The following is a 19,706-nucleotide window of genomic DNA, read 5'->3' as shown; positions in this document are numbered from 1 at the left end:
TGGCTAAATATACTGTATCAAAAACATGGATAGCTGCAGCCGGTTTGCTTTTTGTCAGAGAGCAGGACTGCAGCAGACACACCCATTCACAGAACTTATTAGCCTACTTTGTGGTTTGTACACTGGGTGACTACTTTGGTTGTTGGATGTTATGCTAGTTCTTAATTGCAGAACATGATTGTAGGATGGATGAATACAATGCTGTCTTTCTAGATATTCAACACACGATACTCCTTAAAGATCAATTTAGAATTGATGCTGTAGCATAAGGAGTGGATGGCACTTGATACCCTAGCATGGCAACTAGCTGGCAGTGGGGTCACCCAACCCTTTAAGCAGCTGACTAAGGAATATGTCCTTCCGTCGCCGCCAATGGGATGTGTAGAATGCCATCCTGGCTGTTGGAACCTAGATGAACCCTACTGGTCCAAAACAGCAGGTGAAATGGCTCAAATGTTCGCTCTATTGGCGGCTTCTGGAAGCAGAGCAGGCCGTTAAGGGGAGAAGACATGTCTGTCTGGAGTGTCAGGGATTCCTTAGCCCTAGGTCCACACAGCCTCCCTGTAGCTCTCAACAGACTTAGCCAGTAATATGGTACCAACAACTGGGAGGTATATTTCTGGTCCAGGCTGATCCAAGCCCTTGAACTAATGTAACTCATCAGTGATTAGCCTCCCTGTCAGCCTCACCATCACTCTTCAGTTCATTTGGCGCATGGATATGGTATGAGAGAAGTCCTCTCTCAGATTAGTCTTGAGATGGAAACAGGGAACACTTATCAAAGCACTCCTCTGGTCAGGGCCTATTATGTTACCAAGAGGCAGCAACTGGCAGTGGTCAGTACAGTCTGAGACTTCCACACTTACTTGTATAGCCCTTCTTGATGCCTTATGACCCATCATGCATCATTGTGCTGGCTTGACTTTTAAGAATCGGAGTGGCAAATAGCTAGTTAAATGGAACAACTACAGGCCTTTCACTTAAAAAGTGCACACAGAAAAGGACAGTTGGATGGAAATGCAGACACACTGTCAAGTTGTCATACAATAGAGGCATGCAAACACTGCCTGGAAATTGATTCCAGAGAATGATTTGGCTCAAGCCCAGGGAAGGTGAGTGTACCACCCACTACCAGTTGCTTAGCTATAAATGGTAAGCATACCGATAGCAAGATTGTAGCTGGTGTGACTATCAATGCTAGTTGGGCTGACAGCAAAGAGCTAGTTAGCTTAACAACTAGGGCTGGTAATTGCACATCTAGCTTGACCACTGGTGGTAACAACAGCAACACTGCTACTATAAGCAGAGTTGGAGCGATTTCAAAAAATGGGTGATAATAGGTGCAAAAAAAAAAACAAAAAGCCTCAATGGGGCTTGCTCATTTTGCCACTCTTAGGAACACTGCAACTCATCAGGTACCCATGGGTTGTTCTTATGAAGCTGCACTTTTCATCTAATCCAATTTCTCATCCTACCTGCTTTCAAGAAATTCTTTTGGGTGAGCTGGTATAGAAATAGCCTCAGTCATGCCCAAAATAATGTCAAATAAGAATGCTGGTTTAGGATCATGGTTTCAGTATTTTACCAAGAAACATTGGGATCCTTGAGGTAGATACAAGATATAAATGCCTCCTTTGACTTGTTCTCTAGAATGTTTTGTCAGTAGTAAGCCAGTGAGAGGAATATGAGCTTTGCTTCTCATATATGAGCTTTGTGCCAGCTTTTCTTTTTTTTTTTTACTCCAAGCCTACTCAAGGCAAGGTTATATGGTATGGATTCTCAGTTTCTCACAGCCTCCTTTTGCCACCACCCCAAGACTGCTACTAAAGTAGATAACTCCCTTGAAAGAATCTGAGGAATAACATCATAAAGTGACACAATATTTATTTATGTGATGATCACACAGTTAGGTTTTTTTTTTTCAATGCAGTCACATTTATTGGCCTTTCTATGCACAATTACAAAGCAGCCAGATGCCCTGGCAGATGGTTTCAAGAAGATTTACCATGGAATTTTCACAATGTTTACTAAAAAATAAATACAAGACTTAAAGTGTTGCACAGCTCAAAAATATACAAAGGCTTGGAATTAATGTAAACCTTGAAAACATTTTACAAAAGAAACATCTTTGCAACAATTTAAAAAGGTCCTATTTACAAATTTGTACAAAAATACAAAACCGATGCATGTCCATTAACTTGTAGCTTTCAGCCTGAATGAAATGCATCTAGTACCGAACCAGTTACACTGTAACCTCTTTTTTTGTCTGTTTGTTTTATTATTTTTTACACAAGTAACCAAAAACCTTTTAATGTTGCTTATACCTGTACACATCAGAAACTTTTTTGGCAAAAGCATTTCTTAAAGACCCCCCCACCCCCTATCCCAACCCACTTTATTTACGAACCATGTAGAATCATTAATGGAAACTCAAACAGTCTTAAAGAAATTCTACATAAATATAAATAACTTCAGGTACAGCAAGAAAAAAATGAGGAAATTTCACAAACCACTATATCAGTGCAAATGTGTAGATTTTTTTTTCTTTTTTTTTTTTTAAACGCTGCAGATAGTTCACAGAATCCTTTCCCATTGTGTACCCTGTTAAAAGGAGGCAATTAACAACAGTCCTAAGATGAAGAGCTTTTTCTCAATGCGAACCTTTTCTCAGCTTTCTGTAGTGGTGTTGAGATATAGCGATAAAGGGACACAGATATACAATCCCTTAGTGTTTTTATTATTAGGTCTGAACAGTTGGTGTACTACTTTTGTGTTGTTTGATACATCTGTGGAGAAAATATGGCTACATTAGTACTGTAATTTCATTATGTCACTAGTGAGTAAGTGAGTTCATGTAGCACCTCTAAACGTAATATTTGTTCAAGGATTCCACTGAACACTAGCTGTGCTCTGAAGAGAACAGACACATGAAAGTGTGACAAATGTCTGATATGAGCAATGTATTATTGGTCCTAAATGGCAACAAAGTGAAGTGTAGCTGCACGCATTTGAGATTCAGAGCACTTCTAGAGTTACTAAAGTTTGATTTCATATTGTATCATATTCATTGTAGCTTAGGTGACAGGACAGTAAGTTCACATCATCTCTGAGCGGTTCATATCAGTCAGTTTTTCTTTCATAAGGGTGATATGCTCTCTGATATGACATCTGCTCAACCAGTGTCAATTTAAATAAAGCTTTATTATCATTATTATCATTCTTACTAGATAATCTTCATAAACAAAATAAGTCTCTGGATAAAATATCTTGTCATTAAAATATCTTCGGTGATTTTTCTTTAAATGTTGTAATCTCATATAAAGAGCTTTATAGATTTACTAGGTCTATAGTTATTTGCCAAATACTAGTAAGAGACTAGGTAAATTCTCAAAATGTTCTCTCATTATGCCAATGTGTCTTCAAGAGTTTTATGAGTAATAAAAATAAATGAGCAAATTTAACTTCAATGTTTTGTTATGTGTAAAGAAGATGAAGAGAAGCCAGCTGTGACATAACAGGTCATTCTCCTAAAACACATTAATTCAGTTGAAAGAAATGAAAATAATCTAGAGGCTTATGTAATTAACAGCAGGCGATTTTGCAACTTGTACCATTACACTGTAAATACCATTTTCTCCCTGACCTTGCTCCCTGTAATAGGTTCTGAAATCAAACCTCTGCCTATTTTGCTTTACCACAATTAGACCCTATAAATGACAGCTACATTATATGTCAAGGAAAAAAAAATCTAAAATGACTACAAAGCGCAGCCAAGACATACATGGCATCTCGAACTCTCAGCCATAAATCCACTCCTGCAGAACACCACACGTTAGTCCCAGGAAATGGCTCTGTAAAGTACTGGTTGATGGATTTTGCTGTTGGACTTCAACTGAGAATAAATTCAGAGCGATGCTATAGCTACCGAATGGCAACCATTGCGGGTCTCAGAAAAAGGATAAAAGTTCGATGCCACTCCAAACTGACACTTATCTTCTGTTCCTCAGCAGCACTTTCCACTTTCCCCTTTCCACATTTCATATCCACATCAAAGTCAACACAAGCTACAAAATGTCCTCTTTACTCCTCTCTTTCTCTTCATCCACTTCCATTGTACGCTCACCCTCCTTGATACTTTTTATTTCCCCCAGACTCCACCATTGCCTCAAACTTGAGACTTGGCCCATTCCATTCCTCCCACTCCGCCACATACCACTTCCCTCATATTCCTAAAAATATCCCATAAAAGATTGTCACGTTAATTCACTAAACAGATTACAGTTAATTAAAAATATCAACCTTTGTTAAGATATTGAACATACCGATACAAATTCAAGTGATTTGAAAACAACTATATTCTTTCTCTTACATTTCATTTTCAAAGCTCTATAGTTTATCTTTTATTGCATGCTGTTGATAAAAAGAATTGTAAACATAAAATGGAAATTGAACACACCTCACCACGTGCTGGTCACAGCATATACTGCTGTCCATTACTGGGTTCAATAAATTTAAAATCTAGTGTCTTCACAGCTTTTTACCCCTTGCCTGCACAGTGATAATCCTGCAATTCTGTCTGCTTTCTCTGAATGTCTGCTATTTTCATATATCAATTATCATTGCCAAGAATTAGATTCACCTGAAAGTGAACACCACTAGTTCCAGATTAAGTGATTTATCATCACAGAGGTATTCACAGAATACATTGGGTCATTTCATGGTTCTCTAGTTTTCCCCAAGCACTCATAAAACATCTAGCTAGTAACGCTGATCAGCAGTGTTAGCCTTTGCAAATTCTAATATCTTTGTTAAGAAAATAGTTAAGGCTCTCCTGAACCTTAGACACTACTAGCATAGGCTCCATGTTTGCTCCTTGAGTCATACTAAAAGGAAGCTGAACTAAAACTTGCACTTACAACAGTGGATTTGCTTTGACTATAAACTGTTTTGGGGTTTCCAAGCTACTACACAACTGGAAGTTGTCCACCCTGTCAACAGTAAATGCTAGGCTTCATCTTCATGTGTCAATGTAGAGAAATATTTGTTTTTACTACCATACAAGCTTGTATCATTTAAATGTATATTGATCTCCTGATATATTTTCATATTTTGTATTCATTATATGTATACATAGCTAATGGAATTTATAATATAAGATCTTGCCAAGGGATACTCGAGGAGTTTAGATCAAGTGCAAAGGAGTTGGAAGTGGCAATAAAGAAAGCACAATTTTAAACTTCCAGCCAGTTAAATGGCCCCCTTGTAATGAAGGAACATGACTCATTAGTAATTATTGATGATATTCAGAAACACCTGTATAGCTATGTAGAATATCAAATCCCCTGTATGCTAAGTCCTCCTGTACAGAAAGGCCACAGTTTAAGATTGTCCCTGGTATGCCTGACATAGACAGGTCAGTGTGACAGATACCACAATTATGTTTCCCTTCTTATGTCACTGCCTGGAGCCCTGGTGTTTACAGAACATTTTTCTACAGTACTTTCTCTCTTTTCTCTCTCTAGTATAGTAAGGGTGGGCGACCTGAATACTGAAGAATTCCAGCATTAAAAATACTGCTTACTTGCTTGACATATGGTGGTGCAATAGACCAGCAAATACCACTACACAAGATATTTTGATAAAATACTAGAAACAGTAACAGTGCATAAAATTTGGAATTCAAAGCCGACATGCCACAAAACAGCCGGCTTATGACATCACCATTCCTCCACACACAACTGAAGAAACTACCAGAGCTTTCAGTGGGAGAGCCACTCAGCGATGTAACCTTGCTCAGTTAAAGAAAAACCAATGAGTCTGTTATAATGACTGCCAATGATATGCTGGCAATAAAAATTTCACTGAAGGTGAGGGCTTTAGCATAGTGTTTCAGCTTGCCCCAATTCAGTTAAAATGATTCTGATATTTCCAGGCAGACTCTCCAGTGGTTTTATCTCTGCAGATGCATGTTCTCCATTAGCAGGTATTATATATCTTGCCAACATTTATTTCATCAGGCAGCAAGGAGCCTTGTAATGCAGTCATTTTGGAAGCCTTCTTTGGGAAGGTGTCTCCTGGCACATCCATATGTATTAAGTTAAACACTGTTGTCCCTTACTATATCCCTTACAGTTTTTTTAGATTTAATGTGTCGGTTTTGTTTTTCATTGAATGTTGTTTGGAACTTCAAACAGCAATCAATGTGATGCGTCACAGACTTTTCAGATTTTGTCATGTTCAACCCATGGGAAATTGCTTTCTGTCAGAGAGAGAGATTGCTGCATTTCCATGTAAAAGGTATTCTATGCATTTAAATTACTTTAATTTTGAACATTTAATTTGAATAACCCAAAATTTTCCTGTTTATATTTAGTGTGGCCACAAGCATGATTTAAATGGTAATTAAAACAGAATATAAATATATTTGTTAGAGGAATGATTCTGAGTGAAGCACATTTGTACTGAGTATAACTTGTAAGCATATAAGTGTTTCTCATTAATAGTTATGTTTACAATTAGTATGTTTCTGGAATTTTTTGTAGCCAAATTTAATCATTATTGTTACTATTTTTTTTCTCTTTAGAAGTGTACTCACTCATTTTTACTACCATGTAGTCAAGAATAACAATGGCTGGCAATGCCCATCCCTAATATATATACATAACCACGTGTTTGCCTATCTGGCTTTTTGCAAGGCTACCACAAGGTTCTCTTAAAGTAACATAGCCCTCTGTCATGACTGTTGTAACACCCAAAAATGTATAGCTTATACAATTTCATTCTGACATTGCAAGCATTAAATCTGGATATGATCCCCCGTCCTCTGACTTAAGAGTTTTAAACGTGCTCATTTCATTACGAAGATATTAGACAGTGATGAATCATATATTTCCCTAAAAGGACAAAAGCCTTTCAAAGAAAACACATATGAATGAAAAATGGTAATGGCAAATCCAATGAATAATACAATGAGACATCGGCCAGCTATCTCCTTGATTTAGTGTAAGTGATTTGCTCCTGTGTTTCCCCCTTTGTTACAAAAATGTATACAAATTAAGCAAAATGTGCTTCTTATTTTTCTTGTTTCTCTTGTCAAACACATTTTAAAAATAGGTAACAACAATTCCAATGACACCACTGTCTCCGATCCATAGGTTTTTCATTTGTGTGGGTTTTTTGTGTTTTTCTCTCTTTTTTTTTCATTTTATAATAAAAGAAGAAGACCCGCGCCTGTTCTAGGAGGAGCCCTGCGAGGAGCGGTCGTCGTGTGGGCTGCCGTCCGAGTTCTCCGTCTCGCCCTCAGAGATGGCCTGCATGGGTGCCGTGTAAAGCCTGCTACGCGTGCTGTAGCGGCTACTGTTGGCCGCCGGCGGGATCCGCGATCGCCCCTGCCGGGAGGAGGCAGACATGGAGAAGAGTTTTGGGGAGAAGCCCTCTGTGTTAGCCTTTGGGAAGGGGCCGGGGAGGCTCTCCATGCCCGATGGGGACTGCTGCAGGGGGGACAGCAGCTCCTCAGTTTGCCGGGGCACTTCGCCGGCTGCCAGGTCCCCCGGAGCCTTGGGCGTAATGGGGCTTTTCAGGATCTCAGTGGCTGACATGCGGTAGCTGGAATCGGTGCGGCTGCCCTTCTTCAGCAGCAGCAGCTTGAACTCCTCGTTGGAGGTGCTGGACTTTTTGGCGCTTCTGTAAATGGGCCCCGGAGCTCGCTGGGAGCTGGTTGGGGTGCCTGGGGTCAGAGGGGTGCTTGGCAAGGTTGCCGGGGCAGTAGGTGGGGTACTTCCTGATGCAGCACTCAGCCGGTTCCTCACAATCAACTCGCCCGAGTCCTTTCTGCCCAGCACTTTCCTTTTGGATCTACGACAGTAAAACCCATTGGTGTTGAATGAATAGCATTCCGATGAATGACATTTGAAAGTAATGGTTTATATTACATTGCTACCTGAAGTAGTTTGACTTGACAATAATAACAGAACAGAGGAACCAGCTTACCTGTGAATCATAGCAAACAGGTCCTCAGTTGTGCGCAGCTTATTAGGTGACAGGAAGACGCTGTCATCCTCAGTTTTTGTCTCATCAGTTAAAGGAGAGGTGAGTGAGCTGTCACTGGGAGTTGACTCTGGAAGACAGAAGAGGTAAAAAGCATTGAAATATTTATTGATATAGTAGAGCCCTACTTATTTGCTAAAATCAGTTCAATTTAAATATCTTTATCTTCAATATTAACCACTACTACAGGATTGAAAATTATTGACAGTATTTTTCCTGCAATGTGTAGCCAAGAAATGGAATTGCAGCAAAAATGTTTTTGAAAGATGAAAGGCTGACGTCATTCAATTTTATATCATCTTGCAGTGTTTAATAGTCTCTTCACATTGCCCAGTCCCAGTCTACTGATTGTGCGGTAGCCCCAGTGCACTGACAAACTCAAAACACATCTGTGTTCTGATGCTAAATCAGAATAAAATGCATGGATGTATCCTGTTCTTGTAGGAATTTTGGCATAGTGCATTTTAATGATAATACATAGAACTTGCCATTACTTTCTAAAATTTAGGACTTTAATAACACTCAATGAAACAAGGGGCCATTCACAATTTTCAGCCCTTAAAACCAAGGCTGAGGGGTAATAATAGCCTAGCAACTCACATTATCTCTGTCAGTCAGGCTGATGATTGTTTGAACTGTTCTTTGAGACATTCAACATGACTAGCTAATTATTTGCTACAGTCAATGTGTTAACCTTTTTGCTACTGACAAAGATACCACATATTAGTACATATTAGTAAAGTATAAAGAGTAGTAAATGGTTAGCTTGTCAAGCAGATGTTATCTAACACATGTCAGATTTGCTTCAGATTTTGATAATATCTTGCTAATATGACTTTGTCTTAGTGCAATAGTAAAGACAACACAATTTCCCTGACACCAAAGGAAGAAGTTTATGAGTCAAATTCACTGAAAATAAACTAATGGCATCTTTGTCACAATAACGGAAAGTGTGATGTGATAAATGCTAAGTGATATATGCAAAATGAGGAAAGTAGCTCCCCACCTTTGCTGAAGTAATCCTCTGTGTCTGGTGTTGATCCTTCTTCCTGGCTTTCCTGTGAGGCACTTCTGGTAGGAACCCCTGATGTCTCATATTCTTCCTCTCTGCTACCTGCATTGCTGATTGTATAAGCTTGCAATGTTTCTGATTGATTCGTAATTACAGGCACTTTGTCAAGACTGCTGTTCGGTCCCGTGTTAGACGTCTTTGCTACACTGCTTTGAGCAGGGGGGGAACCTACTTTTGTCAGACACAACATGGAGACATCAGTTTCCAGCTCAGGTGGTTGACTGCACTCCTTCTCCAGGCTGTCACTCAAAGTGCTTTGCTTTTGTTCCACCTCCTCTTTGAGGCATGTTGCATCTTCTGTCAACACTCCACAATCTGGGCCTCTGTGAAGCTCGTTTCCAGGGCATTGAACCTCAGTGTGCAGAGGTGGTCTTGGCGACAAGTCTTCTTCCACGGTCATCGAGTCTGAGGGCATTCTGAATGCCGTCATAGCCCAAAAGGGTCCTGGACCGTGTCTGTCCGGCCTGTGCCTTGAACTCTCCTGATATGCTATATCCCTTGTGGTGAGTCCGTCACCTTGGGGAAACAGTGTTTCACAGTACTCCTGAGAAGCGGGATCCTGGGATCTGTGGCCTGCAGGTTTCTTGGACTCTGGTGATTTGTTACTGGAGAGTTGGGTGACGACAGCTGTGGTGGGACACTTGGGCCTCGTGGCAGGATCGGCACTGGGCTGGTCCTGGCCTGCTTCACTGGGCTTGCTGATGGATCGCAACCGGACAGAGCGAAGCACAGTGGGTGTGATGGCCATGGGTGCTGAGCCAGGAGCTTCAGGATTTGCTACAGTGGCCGCTGCATGGGCTTCTGCTGCTGCTGCTGCTTTCTGCTTGTTCTGATGAAGTATGTGCATCTGGTTTCTGTGGGCTGAAGGCTTGCTGATAACATTGTGAAGAGCACTTAGGTCGAGATGGGTTGGAGGTATAATTGGTAGCTCAAGGTCTTTCTTGGACGAGGCAACTCCTTCCCTGGAGGTGACCTGCTGCTGTAGGGAAGAGAGAGAGGACTTTCTCTCAGGGACTTTGGGCTTCCTTTTGCCACTTGTTGGGGATAAAGGCCCTGGGAAGAAAGCGGAGGGGAAGGAAGATGTCGGTGTTTCTGACTGGCTGGAGTAACCACTGGAGGGTGATGCTAAGCCTGCTAGCTTCTCTGGGGAGGCTAACTTGAACTCATTTTCCACAGAAGGAAGAGAAGGCGTGGTGGCTCTGGATCCCGACTGGGAGGTCTGTGATTCTGAGCTCTCCGGTGACTTGATGCATTCGATGACAGTTGTACCCGTAGCAGTGCTGGAGTTGGACAATGATCGGTAAGGATCATTGGATTTCAAGTCATTGAGAAGCCAAAGATCTGCATAGTCTGACTGTACAGCACCTTCGTCCTTAAAGGAGTGTGTATCTGTGGAACCGAACAGATTTGAGTCAGTCATCTCATCAGCAGTCTCCACACCCCAGGCCTGCACTGGCTCCTCATCTAAACTCGGGTTCTCCAGCTGACCTGGGGATCCAGCCAAATCCAGCTGCAGCTTAATTTCCCTGGAAGACAATGGCAGGTGCTGCCCGCTATTTATCTTTGGTTCGTTCTTATCAGGAACGTTTGTGCCACTGCTTGATTTCTTCAACGACGAACTACGTTTTGGTGGGGCTGGCTTCACCTTTGGTTTTTTCAGGGAAAGACAATGTCTTCCCAGTGTCATGTGATCTCTGTAATCTGGCTGACGGTATCTGCCCATGCGAGGTGCAACATTTATGCACTGGCCACAGTCAGAGTCCGTGGCTGCATAGTTATAGAGGTAGCTTCTGCTACCTTTGAGACCACAGTCAAAGTGCATGGAGGTATAGTAGCCTTCTGTGTCTATGGAGTAGTGTGAGCTGGAGTCTGCCTTCTCAGATGGTGGCTTATCTGTGAAGCTCTCATATGTGGCCATGCTTGTGAAGCTGGGACACTCCAGGCCACCCTCATCTTCTCTGGTGTGTGGTGGGCTGAAGTCCTGGTGGCAGGACTTGTTGTGCTGATGGTGCAGGTAGTTCCATTCACCTTCGCTTGCAGTGCTGATGTTTGGATCGTCCAGTAGATCGGTCACAGTGGAGGTAAAGGAGCTTGCCCTGTGTCCTCGAACCTGTGGACGGTCGGTCTCAGCCTGGTAAGGGTCAATTGTAAAGCCAGTGGGGTCGTCGCTGGTATGAGGAGCTGTGTTGAGCGACAGCTCTGAATCACAGTGTGAAGATCCAGTCAGTGGAGGGGAGGCAGCAGGTGGAATGGTCTCCGATGTCTGGGAAGGGCATGTCGAGCTGCTCCCACTCCAGTTCCCACTGGAGGACTGATGGTCCTCCTTGTGGTCTACCTGCGTGCCCAGCACTCCTGTGGTGGATACAGAATGGATGGGGCTGCTGAAGGTATCAGAGCTGGAGGAGATCTCACAGCTGCCCATGTCGGCTTTTCGAGGCAGCCGGGACCGCCCCCTCTCAGCCCAGGCGTGGTCTGGGCTGCTAGCGTGCTGCTTGCACTTCAGGCCGACCAGCTCATGATCTGGCGCGGCCTGGTCGTCCGTGCTCTCCTCTTCGTCCTTCAGGATCCGCTCCCCTCCGGGGCCTGGAAGGAACTCCTCTGCCTCGTAGGGGGACAGCTCTTCGTCGTCCTCGTCACTGTCGTCGGGGTCCTCGTCTACGAGCCGGCCCCCTTCACGGGGCAGGCTGCGGGAGCGCAGGCGGCCTCCGACGGCGGCGGCAAACATGGCATCAGAACTGTCTGGCAGAGAAGTGATGTTGCCAGTGGAGTGGGAGAGTGAGGCTGGGATACCCTGGCCCCTCTGGGCTCGGATTCGCCTTCGTGAGGGAGCAGTGATCAGGAAGTCCTCTGTCTGGCACCCAGAGTCCTTAGTGTTCAGACGGCCACTGAGTGAAAGCTCCTTATGGCCCAAGGAAAAGTCAGGATTGGTGTGTACAATCACATTCCTTTCTCTTGCCACTGGAGATTCGTCAGAGTCTGCGGGATAAATGTCATTTAAAAATAAATAAACACATAAAGACGTATCATTTGGTTCACAGAAATGCTTTTCAATTAATGACTTTCATAGATCAATAATGTCATTAAAATATATAGTTATAATATATAGATACTGTAAAGGAAAAAAATGAAACGGGACTATCAGAAAACTGATTACCAATTACACTATTTACACACTTAATGTAAACATTATTGATATTATTAATATCTCTCAGAAATACAATTTCAGTTTTGTGCCAACTTTTAAAATGTGACCAAATAACACACAAATACTATGTGAAGCAGCCGTGTAGCTGGTCCACAGATACCTAACCCACAGCTAGCAACATTAGTTCAGTTATGACCTAGTACAGTAGAAAATTTAGCAGTGTACCTAAGTCTTGCTGCACTCTTCTGGGAATACCAGAGATGGTTTTTCGTCTTCTCAGCTTCCGCCGTCTCTGAAGCACCGACTGAGAATGAACAAGCGAGCAGCGGACACTGGCCTCTCTGTCAAATCCAACCCCTGCAAGCCAGACGGCATGTGAGAGAGACTCTGATGCGACTGCAAACTCACCCCCTGTCCTCCCATTCAGGCCCCTGAGAAAGCCTTAATTCTAATTCCATCACACCTTAATTCTTTTCAATAAATACTTGTCAGTTACTGGTTGGGAAAAAATGTTTAATTGTTTTCTAAAGAAACTACAACATTGATTGATTGATTGATTGATTTGACTGTTTTTTTTTCCTTCACAAGATAGTCCAGAACATAGGCAAAACTGGTAAAATCAGACACAGACATCTGAAGCTTGTATAATGGCAGGTAAAGAAAGCATCATGTATTTATACCATTTTTACTGGGTCAGTATTAAAGCCTAAATTTCAGTCAGCACCTCAGCGGCTACTGTACTGCTGACCACCAGAGAGCACCATTGTCTTGTATGAGGAAATAAACACAGTGGGGGCAGAGAAGTGTCATAGTGGCCACTGCCTGGTCATCTCACAAAAACAAATTCTGCAGAACTAGGAAACATAGCCACATGCATAACACGGGCACAGTGAACAGACATGTAACACATGGTATGCTGAGGGATGCTGAAAGCAACCTCCCAAAACGATAAATAGCTATTTCAGTGCACGGACAAGGAAGGTTCGCTTTATGATTTCAAGTGAAATGCACAACAAAATGAACAGTTTTATATGTTGTACATCGGAAATTATATACCTGAAAGGTAGCTTGGGTGCTCCATAAATTCTGAGTACCATAATTTCATCCAGTGCTTAGATTTGTTCCTGGACCTCACTATGTAGCACAACTTCCTTGTAAATTGGAATTATCTCTTATTCATTATACAGAAATATCTCTATTTATATCCTCAACTGGTGTTCTTTATTTTTTATGAGTAACAAAATAAACAAGTAAAGGAGGAGGAAAAGAGTGAAAAGGCAGTCAGTTTACCAGTGACGTTAATGGGAATGATGCAGGAGGCAATCACTTGGGACTCAGTTTTCATTCTCTCCTCTGGGGTGGGGAGGGGGAGCGCTTTGGACCAGTTAGTCTGCTTGTCCAGGGTGGAGGGGATATTAGGCACGGGACACTTGGGCCTATGACCTAGTGTCACCACTTCTGTGTCAGGGTCTGTTTGAGGGGCGGCCTAGAACAGACGGGACATTAATGCTGTTAGATCCATGTGATTAGTGTTACTGTTTATGCTGATGTGTATGAACAAGAAGCTGTGGAGAAACAGATGATATACAGCAAATGACAAGTTAAATTACAAATGGCAGATTACATTGACATACACATTGAATGAAATGTTGAATTCAAAAGAACAGTGCAGTTCATACAGTGCTGTATTATAATCTTTAGGAGGTTAATAACGCAGTTAGTAAAGCATGCTGACTTGGACTTCTTGTTCCATAAATTAATGAGACATTCCCATTGCATACTGTGCCATTTTCATACAACAAATCACATCATTTGAAAGAAAGGAAAATGAAAGGTTTAAAAAAATCGAGTCAGTTAAGTAAACAAGCATACAGCAAGAGGCAAACAGTAAGCATTCTGAGAGGTGGAATAACACAAAATATTCTCTATGGAATATAGTTAGACAAAGCTCCTTAAAACATTACAGTTGTGTAATCAGCAATTATTTACATTTTAAAATATCAAACCTGCCATGTTCATAACTACAGTATGTCGCATCAGTCATTTGACGTCCACCAACACAATGCTGAATGCTAAATCTCTGAGACACAATTATAAATTCAATCAAGTATTACAGTGAAAGTAGCTGGAGTCAGTTCCACAACTGAATGACATCAATATTTACATGTAAATATATACAGCAGAAAATGTAATGTATACAGCATGTAAAAGCAGTGCGGAAATTCCAGTAATCTGTAACTTGAACTCCACTTAAACAAATTAGAATCTTCACAGGTGGCAAGGATGAAATACCTGGTGTACTTGTAGCTTGTCATGTTATAAGGGTATAAATGCTGCATTCAACTTAACATCACACTCTCCCTCTGCAGTGCTTATCACCTTCACGGTAGCACTATATAGTGCATGCATTTGCTTAACACACAAACATTTCAATTACAAATACACAAAAGGCATGTGTTCATGCAAAGAAAAAAGGCAAATTTAACAATAATTGCACAGTGTATGGCTGTGTGTCTTAATTGCACCATTTGCATGCAGACAGTATGTCACCAGTTATGTGACTGCATTGTGTAACTGTTTCATCCCCCCTAAAAATCCCTTTTGCACACCCTATCTTTCCTACGACAGATTTGAGGAGACAGAACAGCAATAACCAGCAACTATTCAGCAGCATTGCATAACAATTGCTCACTGACTGTTGACCCTCTGATAATGCATTATTCCAAAAAAGCGCACTTACCTTTCCATGTCTACAAAAAATGACATGCACATAAAAGAATGACCGAAATGCATGTAAAGCTATGACTGAAAAGCACATAAAGCTACGATGCAAATGCACATAAACCTATGACTGAATTGAACATAAAACCATGATGAAAATACACGTAAACCTATGACTGAAATGCACATAAACCTACGGCAGTGCAACAAGCGGAACCTGTCCCCACCACCCCAAGCCTGAAGTGAGCTCAAATTTAGAACCCTACAGCCTTTTGTATTCCATTTCCCAGCAGACAAGCAAAGCCGTGACAAAACACATGTCACAAAAGGATTCAGTTTCCAAGGAGACTCTCCTAGTAGGAAAAGAAAGTTTTATGGATGCAAAAATCTGAGAGGGCACTCATCCGATGCATCTTCAGAATAGCAATGGTACATTTGGTTAAGGTTATGCGGAATGGGGTGAGAAGGTACAGAAAGAAGGGGAGGAGGAGGAGGAGTGGAGGGGAGAAACAGCAAAGGGAGAGAAAGAGAGAGAGAATCACACTGGTGTTTGTGATTTTGTCATTGGCTTCCTGCCAGGAGCTATTTTGATCAGATAAAGGACAGCTATCCTGGCCAAAGAATGCCATTCATTAAGTCTGTAAAGTCACACAGGAGCCCAGAAAGCCAGAATGCTTTTAGGTGATAACAGCTTTACTTGTAAAATTAGGAGAGGGGACATCATGGCTGTCTAGAGATAGAATCAGATTGTCTAGTATTCAAACGAATGATAAAATGTTGATTGAACACAGGTTAGATATATTGGTTGTTCCTTTTTTCAACAAAGTATTTTTTTTTTTAGCACATTGCACAAAAGGCAAACTCCTATAGTATACTACTATATGGCTTTTTGACTCCTCATATGGCTTTTTGCTTGCGTTGTTGCGTTGCCAAATAAATAAATGTAAATGTAAAATGTCACTAGTTGAAGTAAAACTTGGGATGAAAGGGTTACAACAGATAATGCCATCATCATGTTGGCCAATTAATAATTAAGGAATGATTAATAATAAATATGAAATAAATTCACATGAACACCGCTGGGGAAAAAAAAACAACTGTATTGCAGTAGAAGAATTTCAGTTGACTTTTTATACCCATTGTAACATTTACATTTACATTCAGTACTCATTACTCATTACATTCAGTACTCATATGCATGCGTTATCCCCACAGTTCATAGCTGAAGCCTCAATGTACTTGCTAGACTGTAGACAGAGATGCAGTTAAGCACAATTAGTAACAGCAAAGTTTAGAAGAGAAAGCAAAGGTTACAACTGGCAATGCAGCTACAGTCCAGGCAACTGAAGGAGGAGAACCACAGTCAGTTTCACACAGTGTTATGTACCGCCAAAGCAGGGGGAGGGGTGGGGGGGTGTGGGCAAATACCTTTCTGCTCCAGGGGGTAAAGTGGCAGCATTCAGTGGGGGAAGAGGAGCGGGTTCTCTCGGACTACAAACACAAAAAAGGAAAACATAAACCAAATAAAGCAACAGCAACGAAAAAAGACAACAGGTTTAATAATGTGAAAATAATGGAACTGAGACTGAAATCATATCAAAAAGCTGGTTCAAATTACCAACACCAAGGGAAAAAAAAAGTTTGCTGCTAGTGGGACAGGGGTAAGGTAGAACTGGACGAGGGGTGCCCTCATCAGAATTTGCTGAACAATGCCTTCGCATCTGCAGACAAGCCGTTACATTGTATCCTGCTAAAAAAACCCCTTGGCACGTTAACATCAGTGCTGGAATAAAGACAATGACTCCTTAGTGCATTATGCAGACAATGATGCTGGCCTTGTCAGGATGCCAAGCTGTCAGGTTTGAAGCAGACCTGAGGTTAGAGGAACAGTGGAGATGGAGTGGAGAGTCATCCCAGTTGTAGAACCCCTGATCTCAGATCAGTCATTCTACATCTCTTTCATCTTAAGAGTCAATTTACAATCATTTCAAGATAGAAGGTAATCAATAGTTAAAAACACAAAGAAAATAAACAGTTCATTGCTGGAGAGAAACAAAAGTTAGCATGACCCCTTCCTGTAAGAAAAAACATTCATAAAAATGCAATGGTAAAAACAGTGATTTCTACTTAGATCCTTCCCTTCGGAATCCTCTGTGCGCACAATATAATCTCAGTGGCAGAAGAGCAGCCTTATCACTTCTTGTTTTGAAACATGTAACAGATGATTGGTTGAAAAAGCATGGATGCAGCAGCCATTACATATGAGAGGAACCACAACACCACTGAGACAAAGGGATGTGAGGCAATGCCAGGTGAACTCAAACACTTGTGTGATTGATGACAGCCGTTTACCTTTCTCTGTGTTTGCTGAGGCTCTACATCCCTAACAGGCCTCTCCTGCAGCCCAGGAGGAAAACACAGGGAGTCAGGACAACAGAGAGCCGCTTAGCGAACTGGCAATTAAGTATCAACACTGAGAGATCAGATTCATATGAAAACATTCAAGTGGCTTATGATGATCAAAAGATACAGCAGTTTTATCTCTTATTACTTGAATGTCCTTCTCAGGCATAAATAAATAAATAAATAGACATGCATTTTGGAACAAATTACAAATGTACTTTCCTAAAACACATACTGTAGTATATATTTGTGCCTGGTGGATTGCCTAATAATTTCTCATTGCCTGCAGCCTGGACCCTGTAAACCAGTCAATTTGGTGGTGGTGCATGTAGTGCGGTGTGTTGGTTTGACAGTATGTGCGAAAGGCAACAAAGCTGAATGCTGAAAATTGAACTCTTGGCGACAGGCAGCTTTCTCTTGCAGGCAGCTTTTCAAACATGGCCCCTGTTCCCGTAAACCAGTCAGGGGAATGAGACAGGAACACACAACCAGCTTCACTGTCACCATCAATATCTTATGAGGCCCACTATGAACACACATCACTGTTCCTTTGCCTCCTTGAATGTGTTCAAAATCTGATCACCCAACTCTTAAACGGATCAACTTAAATTGCATGATTTATTTTTAATGGAATGACTTCACCTCCATTTACATTGGCCACAGGCACACACACTTAGAGGTATTCAGTCCAAATGTTACTGTTTTCCTTGCCTGTTATTTTGCTACAATGTACATATGTTGTTATTGGCTAAATATGACAAAAGTTATCTAAACCAGAGGGACTAATATTAAGAACTCTAAGATTCTGTATGATGAATCACCAACAAAAAATGTTATAATAAGAAAACTCCTGACAAACAGTACTAAATTAATTGTTGTCTCATGCAAGGTTCCATTAAAAAAGACTTTTAGTTCTTAGTTCATCTCTTTAGTTCTTTTAGTTTAGTTCTGAAGCAGCTACAATTCACCAGGTATGGATTCCTGAAGATCTACAGGTATACATTGAAAATCAAATCAAATAAAACGTCTGCCAAAATTTTATCAAATTAATGTCCTTTCCAATTAGATTCAGATCAAATAATAAATCAACCAGTTTTCAGTTTTATTTTGGTTAAGCAAAGTACAATCCCTTTGCTTCTGAAGGTCATCAACGGCCATGGCCACATATGAAGGATTAATGTTACTGTTGGAGGCATTGCCTTGAAGACAGAGGTTATTACAGTGCCTACAAGCATGACTGTGTTCTGCTTGACATCAGAATAGGAGTTTGTCTCATTAACGGTTCAAGGGAGGGATTGACGTCTGGAGATTACAAGCTTCCTGCCTCACTCAGTTAAGCACTGATCTGCTTGGCTATTGACTGTCTCCGGTACAACGTTTTCTGCTGATATGCCATGCACGAAATGAGGGAGAAGGCCAAAACCTACAATGCCATCAAAGTAGCTCTTTTACTTTGAACTATTTACATACAGATTGCATTGTTAGCAACAACAAGCAAAAGCAGAATGTGACCGTTAACTCCAACTGATTTACTTTAGACTTATTTCTCACTGTGCAATGAAGCCAGACTTGATTTTATTTGATTTGATACATTTAAAATACAATGCTACCACAAGGTGGACACACTTCATCTAAAAAGAAATCCCAAAAAGAGAAGGAAAAAAAAGAACATATCCATTCACAAACTTGACTCATACATTTAAATAATTTACCTTCCTTGGCACATGTTGATATTCTATGTCTCTCCCTTGTCTCTCCTGCTGCAGCACGGACAGCATTTTAGAAACAGACCACACATTTCAGTAAAGAAACGCAATTCAGACAGATAAACAACATTGCAATCCAGCATGCTAAACAGCAACAGCACTGATTCATCCAATCTACTGCACTGCGAGGAGACATTGCTATAAGCTCTGTGCGGTGCTGCCGGCGGGTACGAGGCACACCCTTACCGTTCGAGGGTGTCTGCTCCTCTGCTCGCGTCGCCTCAGAGTACGGGGCGAAGGGAAGGTGGGCATGGGGGGCGCCACTGAGACAGAAATGGTGACCCGCCGCTCTCGGCTGCTCGCCCGCTGCCGCTGCTGTTGATCTGTCACACCAGAACACAGAACTGTTACTTGGAACTGTTCCCCATGAGCATTTCTAACAGACCTGAATTCCTCATTAGAGACTTTTTGCTTTCTAAGAGTTAACCTGATGTCTTCCATCACAGCTGCTTGTACTTGAAGAAAGATCATGGATAGCATGTTTTAAATCAAAATCAAATAATTACATTTCTAGCAGCTTTTGTGAGCTTGCTTTGATGCTTCAGACTCAGCG

The 19,706-nt window shown here is 41.5% G+C and overlaps 1 protein-coding gene across 3 annotated transcripts in view; it reads right to left on the bottom strand.

Moving 5' to 3' along the window:
* Positions 1–6,636: 6,636 nt before the first annotated feature.
* nhsa (Nance-Horan syndrome a (congenital cataracts and dental anomalies)) overlaps positions 6,637–19,706 on the bottom strand; it is a 93,095-nt gene continuing 80,025 nt past the window's right edge. Inside the window, exons 3-10 of one of the 3 annotated variants that reach the window (XM_036540991.1) lie at positions 19,340–19,476; positions 19,100–19,147; positions 17,337–17,381; positions 13,554–13,749; positions 12,489–12,620; positions 9,053–12,094; positions 7,990–8,116; positions 6,637–7,854 (exon numbers count right to left, since the gene is read on the bottom strand). In XM_036540991.1, coding sequence (XP_036396884.1) covers positions 7,236–7,854; positions 7,990–8,116; positions 9,053–12,094; positions 12,489–12,620; positions 13,554–13,749; positions 17,337–17,381; positions 19,100–19,147; positions 19,340–19,476 — 4,346 coding nt within the window. In that variant the 3' untranslated portion in view covers positions 6,637–7,235. Of the gene's footprint in view, positions 7,855–7,989; positions 8,117–9,052; positions 12,095–12,488; positions 12,621–13,553; positions 13,750–16,412; positions 16,476–17,336; positions 17,382–19,099; positions 19,148–19,339; positions 19,477–19,706 lie in introns of all 3 variants that reach the window. The other 2 variants (XM_036540992.1, XM_036540993.1) reach the window with 2 other exon arrangements.

The sequence above is a fragment of the Megalops cyprinoides genome, chromosome 11 (genome assembly GCF_013368585.1).
Source record: "Megalops cyprinoides isolate fMegCyp1 chromosome 11, fMegCyp1.pri, whole genome shotgun sequence".
Classification (NCBI taxonomy): domain Eukaryota; kingdom Metazoa; phylum Chordata; class Actinopteri; order Elopiformes; family Megalopidae; genus Megalops; species Megalops cyprinoides.
The sequence above is the reverse complement of the archived record's forward strand: the minus strand, read 5'-3'. Positions and strand labels throughout refer to the sequence as shown.